This window comes from Hemicordylus capensis, chromosome 5 (assembly GCF_027244095.1).
Source record: "Hemicordylus capensis ecotype Gifberg chromosome 5, rHemCap1.1.pri, whole genome shotgun sequence".
Classification (NCBI taxonomy): domain Eukaryota; kingdom Metazoa; phylum Chordata; class Lepidosauria; order Squamata; family Cordylidae; genus Hemicordylus; species Hemicordylus capensis.
In genome coordinates, this window is record NC_069661.1 from 233826507 (window position 1) to 233849469 (window position 22963).

Here is a 22963-nt window from a genome sequence, read left to right on the forward strand (position 1 = left end):
AAGAGCAGTAGCCATTGACAGACTTGTCTATGGTGGTTATAACCCACATCTTGTGGCCACAAATTCTATAGACTAATGATGTGTTGCTGTGTGGAGAAAGTAACCCCTATCATCTGTCCTAAATCTTCTGCCAGTCAGTTTCACATAATTATCCCTGGTTCTTGTGTTATGAGAGAAGGAGAAAAACTCATCTCACCACAGCAGGCATAATTTTATAAACCTCTATCATGTCTCCCCTTAGCTGCCTTTTTTCTAAGCCCCCCAAATGCTCTAGCCCCCTCATCTTTGGTTGCCCTCTGGCAACAGGCAGTCTCATCCACTGATGGATGGAGGAGCCTTTATTTTATTTCTCACAGTATATTAGTAGTTCTCTCACAGCACACTACTTTGTCACAGCACACAGATTGGCAGAAACCAACCATTCTAGGCCATTGTATCCAAGACTTTACCTTCACAGTCTCTCCTCATGTTTCTACATTCCACCTTGCTGCAGCAGAGGGAGAAATCATAAGAACATGCTGGATCAGGCCCAAGGCCCATCTAGTTCAGCATCCTGTTTCACATAGTGGCCCACCAGATGCCACAGGCAGGAGTTGAGGGCATGCCCTGGTACTCAGAGGCATCCTGCCTTTGAGGCTGGAGGTGGCCCTTAGCCCTCCGACTAGTAGCCATTGATAGACCTCTCCGCCATGAAATTATCCAAACCTCTCTTAAAGCCATCCAGGTTGCTGGTCCCCAACACATCTTGTGGCAGAGAACTGCACAAATTGATTATGCATTGTGTGAACAAGAACCTCCATTTGCTGATCCTAAATTTCCTGGCAATCAGTTTCATGGGATGACCCCTGGGTCAGTGTTATACAGGTTTATCTGGACTGCTTGGGACCAGAGGTATTCCGGATTCTTCCAGATTTCAGAATATGTTCATAAATGAGATCGTGAGCATGAAAGGTTACTGGGTTTTTTCCTCCAACAACCCCTGAAGTTCTTTTCCGCCTTCCAGCCAAGCTCCTTCATGCTTCCCCTCCTTCCCGTCGCAGACCAGCATGAGAAGCACGTGAGTGGCAGTGCAATCCCATTCACAAAACTGGCTTGGCTCCGCCCTGAAGGAGGGCTCTTCCCCCATTCAGAGCGCCATTGCAGACGGAGCCCCGGGTGCTGCTTTGCCTCTCTGGCCCCTGCCCTGCCTGCAAGTGCCCTTAAATGCTGCCAGCAAAGTGCCCATCCATGTGGGAAGAGAAGAGGAGCCGAGGCTGAGGAGTGGGCCAGGCAACCGCCATTGTAGATGGAGCTGTAGGTGCTGCTTTGCCTCTCTGTGAGTTGTGGGTGTTGCTTAGTTTGGGGGCTTTATGCTGCTTTGCCACTGTTAGCTGCTGAGTTGGGGCTGGGACTGACTTGGGGGCTTTGTGAGTGGTTGAAGCTACAGGTCAAGAATCCAAACGGAAAATACAAGCAGGGTTTGTTTGTTTTTTCTCAGTGTGGTGTCCGGATTTTTGAGCTTTCCAGATTTTTGAGCTTTCCGGATTTCAGGAGTCCGGATAAAGGATTCTCGACCTGTATGAGAGGGAGAAGAATTTATCTCTATCCACTTTCTCCAAACCATGCATGATTTTATAGACCTCTATCATGTCTCCCCAGTCAGCCAGCCCCGCCCGGCCCACTGGCCCGACAGAGCCCGATCGTCATCTAGCTGCTCCACTCACTGAACCCATATGCAGCCATTCCACCAGCACCCAGTCAGAGCCCCCTCCATCAGAAATGTTGATGGCTGAAGAAAGAAGCAGAGATGAAAATTTTGTGCAGTTCCTTTTCTGTAAACTAGCTTGAGAACTTTTATGTTGAAAGGGTAAAAATAGCTTAGATTACTAAAATGCATCTTGTTCTAGGTTTTTAGGTAGACAAAACTTTGGTTTTGAATTAATAACCCACCAGGACTACTCTGCACCTGTTCACCCGAGGATGTGCTGAACCCCTGTACAAGTGATTCAGCTATGCAAACACAGTAAATACTCGTAGTGTGTAGACACATCTTAAAATAAAGCATAAAAACCCACGGTCTTGGAAAACATCAGGAACTTTTGCTCCAAAATGGTTGTTCATTTTTAATGCCTTTTCAGCGTAACATCTTCTGCCAAAATTTAGGTAATTCATTGTTTTAAATGGAAGCAAAACAGCATCATAAGTTGTAAGACACTGGATTGAATGTGTTCTTGATTTTATCATCTGGATTTATTCAGCCTTGTTTGAGGTTCAAGAATGGTATACAGATATGCAATTGGTTTCCACAGCTTTCTTTTCAGGAAGAAAAGTATCAAGTAGTACTCAGCAAAACCAGGTCAGAGTCCATTGTCAGTTTCCTGTGCAAATCTTAAGAAGCAAAGGCAAACAGAATATTCTCTACTCCATTAAAGGTAGATCTTTGAATGTTCAGCCATAAAGAACCAAAAGAAAAAATTTCAAGTTTTCCTCAACTAGTAGGTTAGAGGAGTATTATTTACTACAAAGTAGATACAGGAGACCCTCGTTATCCATGGTTTCATGTATCCGTGGATGGGTCTTAGACCAGGTTTCATTATCAGTGACATGAAATACAGACAATTTCCAACTATCCATGTTTCCTGAGTGGCACTTCCGATGTCATTTCCGAATACCATTTTGAAGCGCAGAGCCATTTTGGGGATCTTTTTTTTTTTTTTTTAAAGATTCTAAAAAGAGGGGGGGGGGGATTTAGGGGCATTCCTGGAGATCTGGAGAACAAAGTACTATGCTTTTCTACCATTATTTCTGCCCCCTCCCTTCTTTTTAAGTCCCCCCCCCAGCAAGGAACCTAACACCCCAATTGCCATTGACTCAAGGTTTAGTTATTCAGGGTTTCCATATCCGCACTAATTGGTGGGAACAGAACCCCTGCGAATAATGAGGGCTACCTGTATATAGTACAATTCAAGTCTGTGATCAGATTTTGCATCATATCAAAGGAGGTTTGCAATCGGTAAAACAGAACACACATTCTCAAATGGTCTTTATAAATTGTTACTATCACTGAGTTGCTATCCCCTGTAAAATCTAAACAAGAACAATCTAGACGATAACATAACCACTCGCTATCATAAGCAGGCTGCACCACTCTAGCGATGTGGAAACAGGCTCAACATCAAACGTGTTTGACGTTGAACTGGTTTGGTTCTACTGTTTAGGGTCGAACCCAAACACCCCCTGTTCGGTCCAACCCCGAACCGAAACACACACACAAACAGCCAGTTCGGGGGTTCACAAGCTTTTAAATTTTTTTCAAACTTAATCCCTCCAGGGAAGTTATCAAGGCTGGGGGGGGGTCGGGTCCGCGGAGGTCCCTCCTCCCCTGCTGGCCTCCTTTAGTAAAAAAACTGGTGATTCAGCCATTCTTCAGCTGGTTTTTGGCCTCCCCCCAACAAACAAGAAAAAAACAAGATGAAAGGGAAAGTCAGGAGGGTCAAATCACAAATCACTCCAAAAAACATGGGACTTATTGTAAACCACAGTACTAGAAGCTCAGTTGGAATGTATACCAAGAAGGAGAAAAGGTACCACCAAGTTCAGGAGGACACTAGCATGGCTGACAAGTAGAGTTGGGGAAGTGATAAAAGGGAAGAAGACTTCCTTCAGAAAATGGAAGTGCTGCCCAAATGAAGAGAATAGAAAGGAACATCAACTCTGGCAAAAGAAATGTAAGGAGACAATAAGGGATGCAAAAAGAGTTTGAGGAGCATATAGCTAGAAGTGTCAAGAGGAATAACAAAAACTTCTTTAAATATATCAGAAGCAGAAAACCTGCCAGAGAGGCAGTTGGGCCCTTGGATGATGAGGTTGTGAAAGGGATTATTGAGGATAAGGGAACTGCAGAGTAGCTGAATGGGTTCTTTGCATCTGTCTTCACAGCGGAGAATACTGACCATATACCTGCTCCGGAACTGAGCTTCTCAGGCATGGAGGCTGAAGAAATGGGCCAATTTGAGGTGATGAGAGAATATGTTCTAAACTGTCTTGAAAAACTTAAAATTAACAAATTTCTAGGACCAGATGGTATCCATCCAAGAGTTTTGAAAGAACTCTAATATCAAATTGCTGATCTCCTAGCAATATTAGGTAACTTGTCGCTACAATCAGGCTCTGTACCAGAGGACTGGAAAGTAGCTAATGTCATTCTGATTTTCAGAAAGGGATCCAGGAAACTACAGGCCAGTTAGCTTAACTTCTGCACCAGGTAAATTGATGGAAAGCATACTTAAGGACAAAATTGTTAAACACATAAAAGAAAAGGCCTTGCTGAAGGAGAACCAGCATGGCTTCTGCAAGGGCAAGTCTTGCCTCACTAACCTTTTGGAGTTCTTTGGGATTGTCAACAGGCATGTAGAAAAAAGGGACCCAATTGACATAGTGTACTTGGACTTCCAAAAAGCCTTTGACAAAGTTCCCCAGCAAAAGATCTTGAGTAAACCTAGCAGTCATGGGATTAGGGGGCAGGTTCATATGGGTTTGGTAACTGACTGAAGGATAGGAAGCACAGGGTAGGAATAAATGGACAGTTTTCACAATGGAGAGAATGGGCTCCCAAAGGGATCTGTATTTGGACTAGTGCTCTTTAATTTATTCATAAATAATCCAGAAGTTGGGGTAACCAGTGAAATGGCCAGATTTGCAGATGACACCAAACTGTTTAGGGTAGTGAAATCCAAAAGATATTGTGAGGAGTTCCAAAAGGATCCCTCCAAACTGGGTGAGTGGGTGACAAAATAGCAAATGACATCTTGGGACAAAAAAACCCAACTTCACACATACACTGATGGGGTCTGAATTGTAAGTGACTGACCAGGAGAGAGATCTTGGTGTCATGGTGGACAGCTTGCTGAAAGTGTCTACTCAGTGTGTGGCTGCTATGAAAAAGGCCAGTTCCATGCTAGTGATCATTAGGAAGGGGATTGAAAATGAAAATTCTAATATTATAATGCCCTTATACAAATCTGTGGTATTGCCACATTTGGAGTACTGCCTGCCATTTTGGTCATCATATCTTAAGGACATTGTAGAACTGGAAAAGGTGCAGAAGAGGGCAACCAAGATGATCAGGGGTCTAGAGCACCTTCCTTATGAGGCAAGCCTAAAGCATCTGGGGCTCTTTAGCTTGGAGACATGATAGAGATGTATAAAATTATGAATGGAGTGGAGAGAGTGGACAGAGAAATTTTTCTTGCTGTTAAAACACTAGAACCAGGAGTCATCACATGAAACTGATGGCCAAGAAATTTAGGACCAACAAAAGGAAGTCATTTTTCACACAACTCATAATTAATCTATGGAATTATCTGCCACGGGATGTGGCAATGACCACTGGCTAGAATGGCTTTAAAAGTGGCTTGTGCAAATTCATGGAGGACAGGTCTATCAAAGGCTACTAGTCTGGTGGCTATAGGCCACCTCCAGCCTCAGAGGCACACTGCCTCTCAATAACAGTTGCAGGGGAGAAACAGCAGGACAGTGGGCATCCCTCACCAGTGTTCTCTCTAATCTTTTTCATCTCTGTGCAGAATGGGTTTTGTTCTGTGTGGCAGTATCACAAATTATACAGTCGAGTTTCCTGCATTTGGGGAAATTGCAGGGGTCAGCACACCCGCAGTGCTGATTATGTGCATGTACATTCAGAATGGGGCCTTCCTGATTCAGTCTGAGCAGTATCTAAAATTAACTGAGTGGACATCAAAAAATGTATGAGTGCATGCATGTATGCACACATTAGAGGGAACACTGGCCCTCACCTCTTGCCTGTGAGCTTCTCGGGCATTTGGTGGGCCCCTGTGAGAAACAAGATGCTGGGCTAGATAGGCCTTGGACCTGATCCGGCAGAGCTGCTACTTCTGGTTACTTCCAGATAACCTCGGAGCGGGGCGGCAGGGAGGTATGCTCCCTCCCTGATGGGCTTTTAGCAAGACGTGCGCCAGCAGGGGAAATGCGGTGGGGGGAGTGCATCCTCCTTCACCATCGCACCAGCCCCCTGCCAGTTCTGTGCACATCCCTAGTTGCTAGGAGACTACAGCTGGGGAGAGCTATTTACGTTTGTGCCCTGCTTGTGTGATGCTTGGAGGCATCTTGTTTCCCACTGTTCGAATCAGAATACTTGACAAGGTGGATTCTTGATCCAGTCCAGCTGTTCTTAGATTTTTATGCCCATCTCATTATGGCTGCTTGGAGTTGTAAATTAAGCAGATGTAGATAGATTGCAAGAGGATTCTAAGCAGAGTGGTGTAGGGGTGTACATGGAACCGGCTGGTCCGGTTCAAGTCCAAACTGGACGTGAACCACCCTACCTTGAACCCCACCCCCCGGTTTGGTCTGGTGGGGGTTACGAGAAAGATTTATTTATTTTCAGATTTACTTTCTCCAGGGGAGTTGTATAAGGAAGTGGGGAGGGGGTCCATGGAGGTTCCCCCTCCCCCTGCTGGCCTCCCTTAGTAAAACAAATCAGCCCATTGCGCAGGCGTGGTGGCCTCCAAAATGGCCATAGTGTTTTTCGAGGCAGGGTTGCAAAATGCATTGCAACTTGTAATGCAAAACTTGTGTGCAGTGCAGCATGTTCGAGACATAGGGAACAATGGGGCAACTCAAACACCACATTGTTCCCCACTGGTAGCTCCTACGATACCAAAGTGGGTTGTGTGGCAGGGCATGATGGGTGCTACTTACTATACAACCCACTAAAGGAATGGACAAGAGGGTGCTTTTTAACACATTTTAAATCTTTGCCCCAAACCCCCATAGGATCCTATGGAGGTTTTGGGGAAAGATTAAAATTTTTGTTAAAAATTGCCCTTTTGCCCATTTCTTTTGCCCGTTGTGTGGTCGGTAGCACCCATCGTGCCCTGCCATACAACCCATTTTGGTGTCCCTAGGAGCTACCAATGGGGAACTATGTGGTGTTTCGAGTTGCCCCATTGTTCCCTATGTTTCAAACACTCTAAACCTTTTGAGTTGTTTCATTGAAACAGCCAGCGTGACCACTGTTTTGACTAAATGTTTTTTATTTATTTATCATATTTTTTAAATGTTTCAATTGTTTTGTGTTTTGTTTCAAGCTCCAAACAAAAATGCAAAATCCATTTCGTGCACAATATAAGATCAAAGAAGGACATCCCACAGAGATGCAACAAGCAACCTCCACTGTAGATGGGTGTTTTGAGTCCTTTATTTATTTATTTCACATCCCACTTTTCAGTCATGATCGGCTCCCCAAAGCACATGCATATATTATATACTCAATTCAACATATGGGAAGCAGCTTTTATTCACTACCTTAACATTATGACTTGGCATTTATGGAAATATCACAACCCAATATCACAGTCTGTTCTACTGACAAGGCAGGAGAGCTGGTCTTGTGGTGCAAGCATGACTTGTCTCCTTAGCTAAGCAGGGTCCACCCTGGTTGCATATGAATGGGAGACTAGAAATGTGAGCACTGTAAGATATTCCCCTCAGGTTATGGAGCCGCTCTGGGAAGTGCAGAAGGTTTCAAGTTCCCTCCCTGGCTTCTCCAAGATAGGGCTGAGAGAGATTCCTGCCTGCAACTTTGGAGAAGCCACTGCCAGTCTGTGAAGACAATACTGAGCTAGATAGACCAATAGTCTGACTCGGTATATGGCAACTACCTATGATCCTATGTTCCAGGAACAGTACTGCCTGTGGAGGTTCATCCAATCAGACACAACTTCCCTAGGAGGGAAATGGTAGATCTATCTGTGAGCATGCTTTCTTTCCCCCGTGTCATTGTGCAGTCTGAAATAAAAAATCTGCATCCACAGAAAATTGCTTAGCTGCAAATTTGCCATTAACAGAAGAGCGGAAAGTTCAGTGGAATCACTAAGGCAAGGCTTGACTAATTCCAGCTACCAGGGAGTCATGACACCTAGACATTTAACCATGGTGCTTCGACTAGGATATTCAGAGGTACCGCTTTTTAATAAAATCTGTATTTGCTCCAGGCAGCCCTGTTTCTGTTCTATGTTACTTATAAAGGTGATAAAGAGAAGACTATTTACCCTCCTCCCTCCACACTGCCCATCACTAAGTCCAGTGATTTTGTCATGTGTCCATTGTCTGGCTCCAGAATTTTTGGGCTGGCACAGAATTCAAAGAAAATTGTCAAGGTTTTAACTAAAGTATGACGACAGAGGGCTCAGTGAAAAGTTAAAGACTATTACCATTGCTTCAAAACAGTCTATACCTCTTGCTGTGTCACTATTTTTATTTTTTTTAGATCAGCTTAGAACTTGACAAACCAAAACAGGCATAAAAGGGGAAGACAGAAAGCAGCAACAAGAGAGATTAGGAGATCTGCTCACAAAAATTAGCTTTCTGTTCATAACTCTCTATTCTCATAAGCATATCAATAACCACCTTCTCTCTCAGCCACGATGAAGTTCACCCTGCAGTCTAATATTATCTTATAGCTTAGATTAGTTTGGTAACAACAAATATTTATATATTACTTTTCAACAAAAAAGTTTCCAAAGCGGTTAAAGTAGAGAATGGATGGATGAATGGATGGATGGATGAATGAATGAATGAATGTATAAAATGGATCCCTGTCCCCGAAGAGCTCACAATCTAAAAAGAAATATAAGATAAACACCAGCAACAGTCACTGGAGATACTGTGCTGGGGGTGGATAGGGCCAGTTACTCTCCTCCTGCTAAATAAAGAGAATCACCATGTTTAAAAGGTGCCTCTTTGCCAAGTTAGCAGGGGTAAATCAAATATGTTATATTTTTACCAGAATAAAATGTTGTGGAAATCATAGCTGATGAATCCCTTCACTTGCTCACCTGTGAGAATCTATACACAACATTGTATCCATCCCTCACTCTTCTGAATAAAATACTGCTTTTAAAAAGGCATCCATAATTCCACAAAGCAATATATGTTGGCTTATTAGCACAAGTGAATGACTTCTTGGCTGGGGTTCAACCTACTCTCCAGTAAAGTTGCCCTTGCAAAAATAAAAAATAAAAATTGATTATTTGTGACAGAAGAACTGCATACTTGGCGAAAGCAGGAGGTTCCCAAACTTGGATCCCCTCCCCGAGTGCTGTTGGAATACAACTCTCATCACCCCAAACCACAGTGTCCAAAGGCTAAAGCAACAGATTCTGCCTATGAGGGTCAGAGCTAGATACAGATCAATGTACTGACCTTGTGGCTTTGGATTTGAAGTTGGACGTGGGGAGGACTTAACTGACACGTTTCCATTTATTCCCTGAGCCACTTCATTGCAGATGTTTGGCTCATACAACCTAACTGTGCTGCTTCCTGTGTCTGCTGTGCAGGACTGAGCTATGAAGATCTTTGGACATGAACTGCGACCTGAGGGAAGATAAAAAGAAAAAGCAAGTGTGACTGAATATATATTTGCTAGTTCACCATTGTATTGGACAGCTGAGAATTTAAAAAAAAGTTCAGATGAACTGTTTGATCTGGGTGGTTTATTCTCTGACTGCATCCCCCTATAGTACACAACCCCAACATGCAACTCCAGTTTGAAGCACCTTAGCCTGTGGACACTTCCAGGAGAATGACGTTGGTTGCAATCTGAAACTAGACAGGATATGGGAGAGACAATGAGGTGCACAATGAGGTGGATTTTCCCTCATTTTAAAGTAAAAATCATTTATTGGGATCCAGGGGGGTGGAGTGGGGGGCAGAGGTCCCTCTAATTTTTTTGATCTCTTTGCGGAATGAATTTTGTTCTGGGCAGCAGTATCAAGGCAGTGTGTGAGCACCTGCATTCAGAGTGTGGCCTTCCTGAAAGGGATGTGCATGGAACTGGCTGGCCCAGTTCAGTTCGAATCCGGACTGGACTCAAACCTGACTGGGCCAGTTTGGTCCGGCAGCCCTTCGAACCCATCACCCCCAGCTCGGTTCGGTCGGGGGGAGGGGGGTTCGTGAACATTTTTAATTACAATTTTTAAAAAAACTTTAGACCCTGAGCAGGATCTAAAATGAACTGAGGTGGGGAGATGCATTAAGAAAGAAACATCATGTACCACACATTTAATATTTAGCCTTTTTGCTTGTCTTCCACAGGAAGAGCACATATTCCATCTGTTCAAACTGAAAATATCTTTTCAGAACTGAAAAATTGATAATATGCCATTTAATCATTCTGAATTTATAAAGCAACAACAAATGATTTGCCAAAATAATTTTTACACAGAAGGCAGAATTTTCTTTTGATTTTTCAAAACCTTCAAGTCATCAGATCTTCTATATTTGCCACCATTTCAGGTGTCTAGCACATTCCATCCATTTAATTATCTACTGCCTGAAGATTTGTTGGGGCCATAGTTCAGTGGTAGATCACCTGCTTTTCATGAAGAAGGTCCCACGTTCATTCCTTAGCAGCATCTCCAGGTAGGGCTGGGAAAGACTCCAGTCTGAAACCTTGGAGAGCTGCTGCCAGTCAATGTAGACAATACTGAGCTAGATGGACCAATGGTGTGACTCACAGCTTCCTATGTTCCTATTCTGAAATTAGGAGATATCCTGAGGTTTAAGATACAATAAGAACACGTTTGCATTCACTTTGCTGCGATTTCATGGAACAAAGCAGAATTTATAATACTACAGCTGTCCAGAACTACAAGCAATCTTTTAAAAAAAGTTACCATTAATATGTATGCCTTACTCCTAATATTAGTGATAGTGTAACATCAAGAAGGTTAAAATTAATGTATTAAACTAGCCCATTAGAAAACTGCTTCGTATATATCTGACACCTAAGTTCAGATTTTGACTATTTAAGCTAAAAGCTAGCCATTTCCTCTCCCTTCTCCACCCCAAAGCTGCAGATGACAATTTTGCAAAGGTTTGAAATTGCAAGGCAGAAAACAATTACATCAGTTCAGCCAAGGGAATGTCTGGCTAAATGAACATTAAGGAGGAGAACTTCTTTTTTTTTTTTTAAACAAGTGTCCTAAAATGGCTGCCAGAGATTAGGAAAAATATTACACCAATACAGCTGTAAAAACAGAGATGTATATGTCACGCGACAGACAGAGAACAGCTGCAGAATTTGGCTACCTGTACTCACAAGAGGCCAGCTCAATATGAAGATAAAGTTTCCCAACAGTGACATCAGGAAACGTGGCAGATAACTGTAGAGCATATGAACTGAGAACCCTGGCCCAAACTGGGAGGGAGTTGCTATTAAATGTAATGGACCGAACAAGATGGACAGATAGACAGACAGATAAGAAACAAACAAATAAACAAAATCTTATTCCCCTAGGAAACTGATAGATTGACCATAACATTGTGGTTATGAAAATACTACAGTGACACAGCCACAGGGTTGCCAACTCACAGATGTTGGAGAAGGGAAGGGAAAAGGAGACCCATATGCTCATAAAACTGGGAAACACATCCTCTTTATGTATACACAATCTCTCACATTAAGTCCCTCCATTTACTATTTGAACTTTGTGGCACTTTTATAGGCATTGCTCCAAAGGCCATTTTTAAAACTAAAAATGTGCATCAGACTCTCCAATGTTTAACACACATTTAATAGTTCACCAGATGCCTGCTGGAGCAAACACACACACACACACACACACACTTACTTGCTTCTATACTGACACTGCATTTCAGACACAGAATTTTTAAAGGCATATTCCAAAGTGTACACTTAAAAACATAGTGTGATTGTGACAAGCAGGTGTTTGAAGCACCTTAAACAGATGTTATAATTAGAACCAATTTGGAAATATCTAAAAGTCTTCAGACGCATCTATAAATTGATAAACAGGCAATTTCTTAGACATTCTTAAATTTCCATGGCTCTATCTCCCATTGTGAATGCCACAACTCAAGTGTATGAAGCAATTCAGCAAGTTGCCAGCAACAGGGGCATCTGAGTTTGTCTTTGAAAAGATAGAGGTGGAGACAAAAGGAACATACAGCATTCGATCCAGAAGGAAATGGAAAGGAAAAAATTAACAGTGAGAGCCTTGGGTCTTGAGAAAGCAAGAACTTGTTTTCTTGCTCACCTCTCTGAGAATGAGAGGCCTACATTTCTGTTCAGGCCACACTACCGTGTGCATGTAATGAAGCTTTGGCAGTCTTGCACAAGTGCACAATTACTTGCAGTAAGTAATTCATTACACTGGCACTGTGGGATTACTACATCTTGTTTCCCATGTAAGCTGTGCTCCTGAAGTACAGACACATTACTTAAAGTATTTGTGCACTTGCACAAGACCAACAGTGCTTCCTTAGAAGCTTACAGCAATGCAGGCCGATTGGAAATGCCAGTGGAAGCCTGTGTGGGCCAAAGTGCTTTGGGCTGTGCCCCTCCAAATTAACCGTTTTATAATAAGACAAGACAAGCACCTAACAGAATGTAGATTATAGCATTAATGTATGTGCAACACTATAATCAATTTATATTGTAGCCTTATATATGAAGTGATGGGCTCTCCTTCTCTGGAGATTTCAAAACGGAAGGCGGGCAGGCAGCTATCTGTCAGGGGTGCTGTAGCAGCAGCTCCTGCACTGAGCAGAGGGTTGGACTAGAATGTCTTCCAAGATCCCTTCCAGCTCTAAAATGCTATGATCTTTGTGGGAGGTCTGTCGATTGATGCACGTGATCTACATATACTATACAGTCAGCTTCCACAGAAAGGAGCTCTTTTATATATTAGAATGGGTAATATATTAACTATCCCTTGGCTTTTGGAATAATGGTGCAGAGGTACTCTCTATTGTTGGCATCTCACTCCCAGAAACCGTCTACTAGACCAGGGTTTCTTAACCTTGGGCCCTCAGATGTTGTTGGACTACAACTCCCATCATCCTCAGCCACAAAGACCATGTCACATAGGAACATAGGAAGCTGCCATATACTGAGTCAGACCATTGGTCTATCTAGCTCTGTATTGTCTTCACAGACTGGCAGCAGCTTCTCCAAGGTTGCAGGCAGGAATCTCTTTCAGCCCTATCTTGGAGATGCCAGGTAAGGAACTTAGATGCTCTTCCCAGAGTGGCTCCATTCCCTGAGGGGAATATCTTACAGTGCTCACACTTCTAGTCTCCCATTCATATGCAACCAGGGTGGACCCTGCGTAGCTAAGCGGACAAGTCATGCTTGCTACCACAAGACCAGCTCTCCTCTCTACTCTCTACATGTCTGGGAATGATGGGAGTTGTAGTCCAACATATGGGGGCCCAAGGTTAAGAAACCCTGTACTAGACTATTTCCATTACATCTGAAACTTCTTGAATGCATATGGGGGGGGGCGCACGCGCGAGATCTGCACAGAACTTAATCCCTTATTAACAACTAGAGAATCTGGCCTCAGAAGTTCAACCCTCTAGAGATCAGTATTGCTTTGTGGCTCCCTATTTCCCCAAGTAATAAGAAGTTCCAGAGGCAGCCTCTAAAGTATCCGTTTCTTTGTGAAGCTTTATGGCTTTTTATTTTTGGCACAAGTGGTTAGAGTGTTGGACTAGGACCAGGAAGACCTGGGTTTGAATCCCCATTCAACCATGAAACTCACTGGGTGACTCTGGGCCAGTCGTGTATCTCTCAGCCTAACCTACCTTTCAGGGTTGTTGTGAGGATAAAAATAACTATGTATGCCGCTTGAGCTCCTCGGAGGAAAAGCATGCTATAAATGTAATAAATAAATATATCTGTTTATTTGCAAATCTATGGTAAGCATGGAGGAGTTGATGACAGAGAAGGAGAGAGTCGAGCCAAAATTCAGTCCCCTATAAAGCAAGCAGCAGGTCCTTGGAGCACCTCACCTTCCTCCCTCTCAGATTTCTCTTTCACGAGCTACATTCAAAACTTCTGAACTATTTCTCAACTGCCCCAACACAAGCAGGAGTGCTGTGTCCAGTAGATAGCAGCCAAGACTACCAGTGCTAAAAAGATGGGTGTTTAAGGCTCCCTTGAAGGCCTCCAAGGAAGGCAATCCTCTTATATCCACGGGGAGCATGTTCCTCAACCTATGGGTGACAATTAAGAAGGTCTGATCCCAGGTCTCCACCAGATAACTGGTGGCACCCAAAGATGGACCCCTCCTGATGATCTCAAAGAGCGGTGGGAACTTGTAGACAAAGGTGCTCTTACAGGTAACCCAGACCTAAGCCATTCAAGGCTTTAAAAGGTAATAAGCAGCACTTGTACTTTGACCAGAAACATATCAGCAGTCAGTGCAACTGTTTAAGAACAAGCATAATGTGGTCTCTCCAAAATACCCCAGTGTAACAATCAGGCAGTAACAGCCATCCCTTTCCTGTAAAGAGTGAACTAGAAGTGAACCCTGTCCTGATTGACAGGCATTGACCTCTGGGGATCAGCCGCTCAGCACATGGTGGCTGGGACCTAGAGCGCTTGGCAGCAGGAAGTGAAGGGAGTCTTTGCTCTCAGTTGGAGCCAGGCAGGGCAAACAACAGGTTGTCTGGCCAGGCAACGGCAGCAACCAGGAGCTCTACAGGGGCCTGAAGTCTCTACCAATTATCCTTGCAACTGGGTAACCACGATATTAAAGTGTGCTACTCCAAACATCAGCTGGAGTGATCTTTGGAAATAATCTTGTAAAGTACTGAGTATTTCTTTTTACCTGTAACTTAAAGCTGAGAGAGCCTCAGACTGAAGCAGTCTGTAGTAGTCTGAATAAAGGTTTTCTCTTTTTGTTCTTTGTATTTTACCACCTGTCTGAGTGGATTTTTAACTCAGGAAGAGGGGTTTTACTCTGATACAAACATGCCTCAATGTTGATTGCTCAGCAGCTCACACTACCAAGTTTGCTCTTCATGTGTAGGCTGCACGTGGAAGGTTTTCTGTATTTTCCCATTGGTAAAGAATGAGTCTCCCTGGACAATCACCCAAATCCAGGGAGGGGTTAAGCTCCATAATTAGGGTGTGGTGGCAGTGAATTTTCTACCAGTTTAAGTTTAAAGAAACAGCCTTTGTTTAGTAAACATGGAGGGAATGAATCAGCATTTATCTTTCCCCCATGTGGGCTTTCTCGGAGATAAAGGCTGGGCTTAAGTCCACTATTTGCTACACCTAGGAACTAAATCTGGCTGCTGCATTGTGAACTAACTGAAGTTTCTGAACTACGTACAAAGATAGCCCTACATAGAGTACATTGCAGTAGTCCAACTTAGGGATTACCAGCTGGTGAAAAGGGCAGAATTGTCGAATCAATCGCAGCTGGTAAAAAATGCTCCTGGCCACAGCCTCAATCTGATGCACCAGGGTGAGACTCAGGTGCAAGAGCACTCCCAAGCTACAAACCTGTCCTTTCTGGGGAAGTGTAACCTTGTCCAGAGCAGGAAGTTCTATCCTGTCTAGCAGATTACACCCCCCAGCAATGAGCACCTCCATCTCATTAAGCAAACATCTTTCGTTATTGCCCAACAGAGATTTTGCATTTCTAGAGAGGATGCTTGCAACATATTAAAAAAACAAAAAAACAGCAAAGCAATTTACATTTACAAACCAGCCTAACAGAAAGAAGTGACAGTGGGAGCTGGGAACTAGACAGGTTGAGGGGCTTGAGTGAGAAGTGTGAGCTGTTAAGAGAGTTCAGAAGCGGAAGTGTACAGGTAAGGGAACACTGCCAACAAATATTGTCTAGAGACATGGAGTTAAAGTTTTGAATAAAGTAGTTTATTTAGGAAATCCATTAGGGAGATAGATAAGAGCTATCATGCCTCATTGCTAGCTACATACAGGAAGAGGGGGAAGGGAGAAGACGAAAGTCTCTCTCCAAGTGAGGGAATAAAACCTGAGACTATCAGTCTAACAAAGGGGAATCAGAGTAGAGAAAGCATGGTCAGAGGAGGAATGCCCTTACTGGCTATCTCTACCACTAATGGTCAATAGGGTTGCTGGTGCTAGGAGTCGATGCCATCAGGAGCTGCATCTCCTGATGGCATCTAGATCCTTCAGAGTCTTGTGGCATATAAAATAATAAAATAAAATATTAAAATTAAAATAAATCTTCAACATGAGCATCATCTGCTTGAATAAGACACCAACCAGCATGAATCAAGAGATTTGTGCTCCTGATCTGCTGATTTATTGTGCAAACCTGAGCAAAATTACTGAGATCATAACTGGATAAAAGCATTTTCTGCACTTATATTTTAGAAACCAGATCTTAGGCAAAGTCCCAATATTATACAAACAGTATATTTTAAGACAGCTATTTGCTATGGCTGATATGGAATTGTTTAATCCAGGCCTACTAATAAGTGTATAAGAGTTTGATTCAAAGTTTGGACTATTCAACAACACAAAGCCACTAGGCTTGAAACAAGAAAATTGTTTGAGTCAGGAAAAGTGTTCAAACCAGGAATTTGGGGCCCCTCTCAAGAATGTGAGATAGGAGGCTAGAAATAACAAATACCAGAACCTGTTGGGAGATAGATAACATAGGTATGCAACTAGTCCATTAGCCAAATCCCTCACTCAAGCAAAAATAAACATCCCTGGCACCAGATACTGATAGGGAGTAATGTTATCAGAAAGGCCAAGTAGTAACTCATCTCCCCAGGCTCTAAATAGCACCTCTGGCATGTGTATGCTTAATTACCAATAACATGTATTAATTGCTTTACTGATATACTTGTTTGCTGAAACCTATATAAACTGGTCAACTGTGCAGCTTCAATTCGCAGTATCAGCCAGACTTTCTGGCTTGTACTTCGTCTTTCATGATCATGAAATAAAAAGCTTATTTTGAGCACGCATCCTTGCTGCATTTGACTTCATTCAGTCAGCCAACAATTATAATTGCTGGAACTCTTCTAATCCTCTTTGGTTCTGGCAAGACGCACCATTCTTTATCCATGTGACAGAAGGATGAACGCAAGTGGCTGAATCAAACAGGAGGGCAAGGTTCCAGAGGGCTTTCCCCCACAACATGGCTTCCCTTCTCCTCCTCCCAAGCTGACAAGAAGCACATTTACTTCTTCACTCCAACTCTTCTGGCTTTAAAACACAGTGAAGAAAGAGGGGAAGCCACAAACATTCACACTGTTGTGCAATTGTTTTCCAACTTAAACAACAGTCTTGATTATAAACATACACCTTGGCAGCAACACACCAAGCAGCAGCATTTCTCTCATCCTATCCCAGTTGATGGCTTCCAAATCCTGTTGGCATTCAGTTGCACAGATGTTTTTGCCCACTCCCAAAACTTTCAGTGGCATTCGACCCAACATGCATAATGACATGGCAGACCGATGTGGTCAACTTGCAAATTGCACTAGAGTGTGTGCAAGTGACAATTTAAAAAATATATTTAAAAACCCATCTTTTTACTCAGGCCTTTTCAGCTTCTTAATAATGTATAGGTTTTAATTCTGTTATTGATTTTTAAATTGTTAGTTTTAAATCCTTAGTTTTTAATTGTTTTTATGTGTTTTTATATGTGTTTCAACTGTTTTATCATTGTGAACCGCCCAGAGACACGTGTGTGGGGCGGTATAAAAGTGTAAGAAATAAATAAATCAATAAATAAATGTGCGCACGTTGTCTCATTTGAAAATAATGCCTTTGGGGGCCAGCCCTCTTTCAAAACCTCGCAAGGTTTGTAAGTGGTGCAGAGGGCCAAGGTGGCGGGGGGGGAGAGGAAGGTTGCCAGCAGCCTCCTTTTCTTTCTTTATGCTTCTTGCACATTTTGCAAGGCGTGTGAGCAGAAGTGGCCACCTCCAGCCTCGGGGGCGGGGTGCCTCTGGGTACCAGTTGCGGGGGAGTAACAGCAGGAGAGAGGGCATGCCCTCAACTCCTGCCTGTGGCTTCCAGTGGTATCTGGTGGGCCACTGTGCAAAACAGGATGCTGGACTAGATGGGCCTTGGGCCTGATCCAGCAGGGCTGTTCTTATGTTCTTAAGTGCTCCTTTCAAAGCTTGCAAGGTCCAGACTAGTCCTGAAAAGCTGCCCCAACAGTGGTGGTGGGAACCTATTGTTGCCTTGTTGGCACCCCAATAATCCACCATCTGCAGTGACCACCTTACCTTGCCTCATGTAAGGGCTGCCACTGTAGCTTCCACAGTAAATGTCTTCTTGCAGGGAATCAACTAGTAAACCATGAAGTAACACAGGAGCTATATTTATACATACCATCCAAAACTTGCATTTCTGGGCAGTTACAGCCAGGAGGGGTGCACCTAAATTCATACTATGCATATGAAAGAATAGCCTTTTGGATCCTGGCCTAAATCTCCAGCAGTCATTTTCAAGAGACACATTAAGTTCATGCAACTTATTTGAAAATTCTCTTCCTCCCTGCTCTCAGCTAGAGCTGCAATGTGTGTTTAAATCGCCTGGACAATTTTTGTGTGTTACCACTTAACTGTTCCACCCCCACCGATAAATCTCAATTTAAAGTTCACATTTAAACATTCAGTGTACACAAATAAGCATGTTCACAGTCTAAGTGCTACTAAGGGGCACACAGCAGCAGCTGACTGATGTGTTCCAATTCACAGTGGGAGCTGTGTAGGCAGAGAAGCCACAACCTTCTCAGAAGCCACTGCTTTAGCTACATGAATGCCAAACAGACCAGGCTGATAAGTACAAAGTGGGGGCTGAGGAAACTTAGAGTTTGAATTTCCAGGTCTATGGGCAACTTTATACCATGCAAGCATAGCCTATTTTGAGCAATACCGTGTTCACACAGATCAGCAGAACAGTTCTGAAGCCATTTAATGATAGACAAGACTACTTCCCATATTATGTCACGCACTGAGCAACAGCATCAGATTTTTTCCCTCCTCCGGAAGAAATGGCAATATCAGCAGAATCTAATTCAAGCTTGTAAATTCTTTTGAAACTTTGCATAAAAACTTAACTTCGGCATATTAAAGATCATGCCTAGCCTCCCTGGCAAAATCACGTATACAAACTACTGAAAAAGCAACACATCTGTGCTTAGAATAGATTTCGAGAATGAAGAAAGCAAAGGTTATTGTGAGGAAGCTTGGTGGATCTACTGCACATCAATATTTTTAGAAACAGGATGCTGCATTAAGACACTTCAGCTCACACAAAAAGACCGGAAGTTTAAAAACTGACCAGCTGACAAGGCAGCTTGTCAACTGACAAGAAGGCTTTCGTGACCTTAAAATGCATTTCAATCTTCAAAAGATGATCTTGAAATCTATTTGCAGTAAATAGTATCATAAGGGTTCCATGTACCATCTCACCACCACCACCCCGCCGCCCCTCACAGCAGTGGAGTCTAAATCATCATAATTTGTCCTGCCAGCAGTAAGCAAACACACTGGATAGCAAAGCCCCTATTGATGTAGGGTTGCCATGTCCCCCGGATTTTGGCTCCTCTACCCGACTGCTAAATTCCACCCAGATTTACATGAAGATTTCCCCAAGTTTAATGGCAGCTAAACTCTGATGAAGCTTTTTTTACCTTTCTGTCCCCTTTCTCCCATCCCCCCAACATTTATATATTTAATTCTCTTGGGGCATGCGTGCTCAGGATTTGGCGGCGGAACTCTCGCAAAACATTGCGATAGTTCCTGGGCCCAGCGAGAGTTGAGGGGACAGAAAAAATGGCGGCGGTGGGGGTGGGCTGCAAGCAAAACGGTCAGAGGAGGTGGCCTCGGCTGGCTGCTGGGAGGCGGCGGCCCCCCCGACCTGGAGGGAGGTGGCGGGACGGCCTGGCCGTGACAGGTATGAGCAGTGGCGGCGGCTGCAGCCTGAGCAAGCGGGAGGTGGAGGCTGCGGGACAGGCTGTCCCAGGTATGAGAGGCGGCGACGGCAGCCGCCCGACCAAGCGGGAGGCGGAGGCAGCGGGACGGCCTGGCTGGGCCGTCCAAGATATAGAAGAGAGAGCAGCCTGGCCACCCGAGGCAGGAGGCATCGGAGGCTGGGAAACTTTTCGGCCCGCCGCCGCCGCCCTGGTAAGAAGGACCTGGCTGTGGCGGGAGGGAGGGGGAGGGGCAAGAGAGAGGGGGGCAAGAGAGAGTAGGGCAGGAGGGGGAGAACAGCAGGCCCCCCCAAAGCACACAGATGCTCTGTGCGGGTCGGCTAGTTAAACCAATAAAGCAGACAGGACACCAAGCCTATCAACTAAAAATGGGGAAGAGGGCAAGAGAACCAATGTTTTAAAAGGCATGATTTCATTTTTAAAAGTAGAATACTAGGCCCATTTGTGAAATATCACATTTGACTGAAATGTATACTCTTTTAGAGGTAACAGCTACAAAAATCCTCCTCTTATATTTTGCAGTAGGAGACTCTGTTCTTACTGACAGACAGCCAATAGCAGCCCATGTTGCCTTATGGTAACACAGAAACCATGCAGAGAGGAAAATCTCTGGCACCTACAAAAATCCTTTAATAAAAATTGGCATTTATGCTGCATTAGTTAGAATATTCTTAATTGCAAGTAGGCATCCATGTATTTAGAACCCTTTCTTCTTTCTTTCTTCCCAGTTGCCAACAGGCAACATTGTGAAAGCCCAAAGCACAAATATTGCCTTTAAACTGTTGCTTTTCTGCAGCAGAGTCTTGAAGACAAAGGAAATGCCTTTGCCACATTAAAATTGCCCATGACCCTTAAGCAGCTTGATCTTCCAGAGAACTCACTATTGGCAGAAAATATTACCTGGGCCTCTTTAACTTCTTGTTCTTACCGATAAAGAGTCTCGAAATTCCTTTACCTTCCTGACTCTGCCTGGCTTTGCTTCATCTGGAGGTGTGTCTTGCTGCCCCTTAACCAGATGCCTTTAGTGATGATCAAAAAGGTCTAGCAATTCCCCTCTGCTCCAGTTTCTTTTGTTTCCTGCTTCTTGCCAAGATAGCTCCATGTCACTCACTAAGGCAAACTTAGGGCTTTGTTCCTTGTTTTTGTTCCCAGGGTGGGTCCTTTCTCTGGTCAGATGTGGCTAATGTTGTGAAAACAGACTTCTGGCATAAAGCAACAATACACATCCAGGATTATTGTGCCAGCACCTAGTAATATATTGGAGTCAGTAAAGAGGTACAAGTGTCTTTGGCTGCTGTTTTGCATCACCAATTGAATTTCTATGTTGCCTTGTATTCCTTATGAAAAGCTCTTTCCTGTTTAAATATTTAACTCTTGCACTAGGTTTATTCTAAATTACTGTAAGTGCCTATTACTCCACATTTTGCCTCTATTGCTTGGTTTTAAACTAGCAAGCGTTCAAGGTAGTTATTGGGAAGTGGGCAGATCAGAAAGACTCAAGCTTTAAGCTACGGAGAAGGAATGCAAGGATCTTATCTCAGTCCTAGAATAACTCTTGGTTGGGGGTTTTCAGATTTTTCTCCAGGGAATGGCAATAGTGAGTTTTAAAGCTTGGATTTAGTACGAAATTCAAATAACGAATTCCCTTTATGATTTGAATTAAAGAGGTACAAAAGTATGCTCAAGTAAAGTGGAACACTGTTTCACTGACAACCCCCTTAGGCTGTATTTATTTTGTATCAAATTTGCCCTGCTTAAAACCAGCAGTTTACAAAAAACAAAGGAAACACACACACACCCCAACCAATCTCTCCTGCACATACAAACACACATAAAGAGTCCTGTCTGGATTCTTCCTAAGCACTCCAACACTTCCTGTTTCTGACCTGATTGGAAAGCCTCATGAGGCTATAGTTCAAGCCAGGATAGAATTCCGCTCGGTGAAGTCATTCATTTGCAACATTCTTTATCGTTCTCTGCTAAGACCACCAAGATAATCTCAGAATTACAGTAACTCAGACACTGCTCTAACATAAATTTGAGTTTTAAAAAACACACAAATGAATGAAAGCTCAGTCTTGCAAGACTGCAGCTCTGGACTATAAACTTAAAAAAAATCACTATATGAAGCATCATGCAGCTGGAAAGAGTCACAATTCCATGTTCGGACTGATGTGTTTCATAGTCTGGCATTCCTTTACTGTGTTGCTGGCTTTAATGAGTTCCCAATTAAAACAGAGTCTCTCTGAGCCTCTAAAAAATTAGTAAGACATGATGCAGAGAAATAGGTCCCCAGTAGCCTAACTCAGGTTGTTTGAGCATCAGGGATTGTTTCCCCCCTCCATGGAGTTGGAAGAACCCTGCTCTTCCATCTACTCAGGTCTGCTGCTCTGAGACAAGGCATACTACAATTAAAGCATCTCAGAAGAAAGAAAAAGGAGAGCTAGAGGAGTTGGGGGTGGGGAAGAGACTACAGCCTCTCAAGGTAGTTCTTTAATTTGAGCACAATGAAACAAACTATCTATCCAGGGGCTCAATGAAGCACCAACCAATATTGACTCCTGCAGAGTATTTCACTTCTTCCGCCATTTCTCTCTTCTTTGATGCAGTTTTAAAGTTGTTTTAATGTAGTTTTCCTGAATGTTACAATGTATATTTGGAATATTTCAAGTTATGTGGGTTGGGGAACACAATATAAGCTTGAACATATATATCAAGCTTATATACTGCTTGACAAATTAGATAATTGACAAATTGGACAATTAATTAATTCTCCCTCCTCTTACTAAACTATTATAGAACTGTCAGAATATCACCCCTCTCCACCAACTCCATCCACTTCCACAAGTTCTTCTGTAAGTTTAAGATCTTTGATACCACCTGTTCTAAAATATTCTAGCCTTTTCAACATCTTTGGGGTGTTGAAAAGGGTGTCTCCTTTTGTGGGAAGAGACCTGGTCTTGTGGTAGTGAGCATGAATTGTCCCCTTTGCTAAGCAGGGTCTGAAATGGTTTACATTTGGATGGGAGGCTACATGCAAATGCTGTAAGAGGATGAGGCTGCTCTGGGAAGAGCATCTGCATGGTTGCATGCAGAAGGTTCCAAGTTCCTTCCCTGGCATCTCCAGATAGGGCTGAGAGAGAGTCCCGCTTGTAACCTTGGAGAAACCGCTGTAGTCTGTGGAG

The 22963-nt window shown here is 43.4% G+C and overlaps 1 protein-coding gene across 4 annotated transcripts in view; it reads right to left on the reverse strand.

Annotated features, from left to right (window-relative positions):
- FGD4 (FYVE, RhoGEF and PH domain containing 4) overlaps positions 1-22963 on the reverse strand; it is a 192554-nt gene that overhangs the window by 69405 nt on the left and 100186 nt on the right. For all 4 annotated transcript variants that reach the window (XM_053257281.1, XM_053257283.1, XM_053257282.1 and 1 more), the window contains exon 2: positions 9223-9393. In XM_053257281.1, the coding sequence (XP_053113256.1) occupies positions 9223-9393 (171 nt within the window). The remainder of the gene's footprint in view (positions 1-9222; positions 9394-22963) is intronic.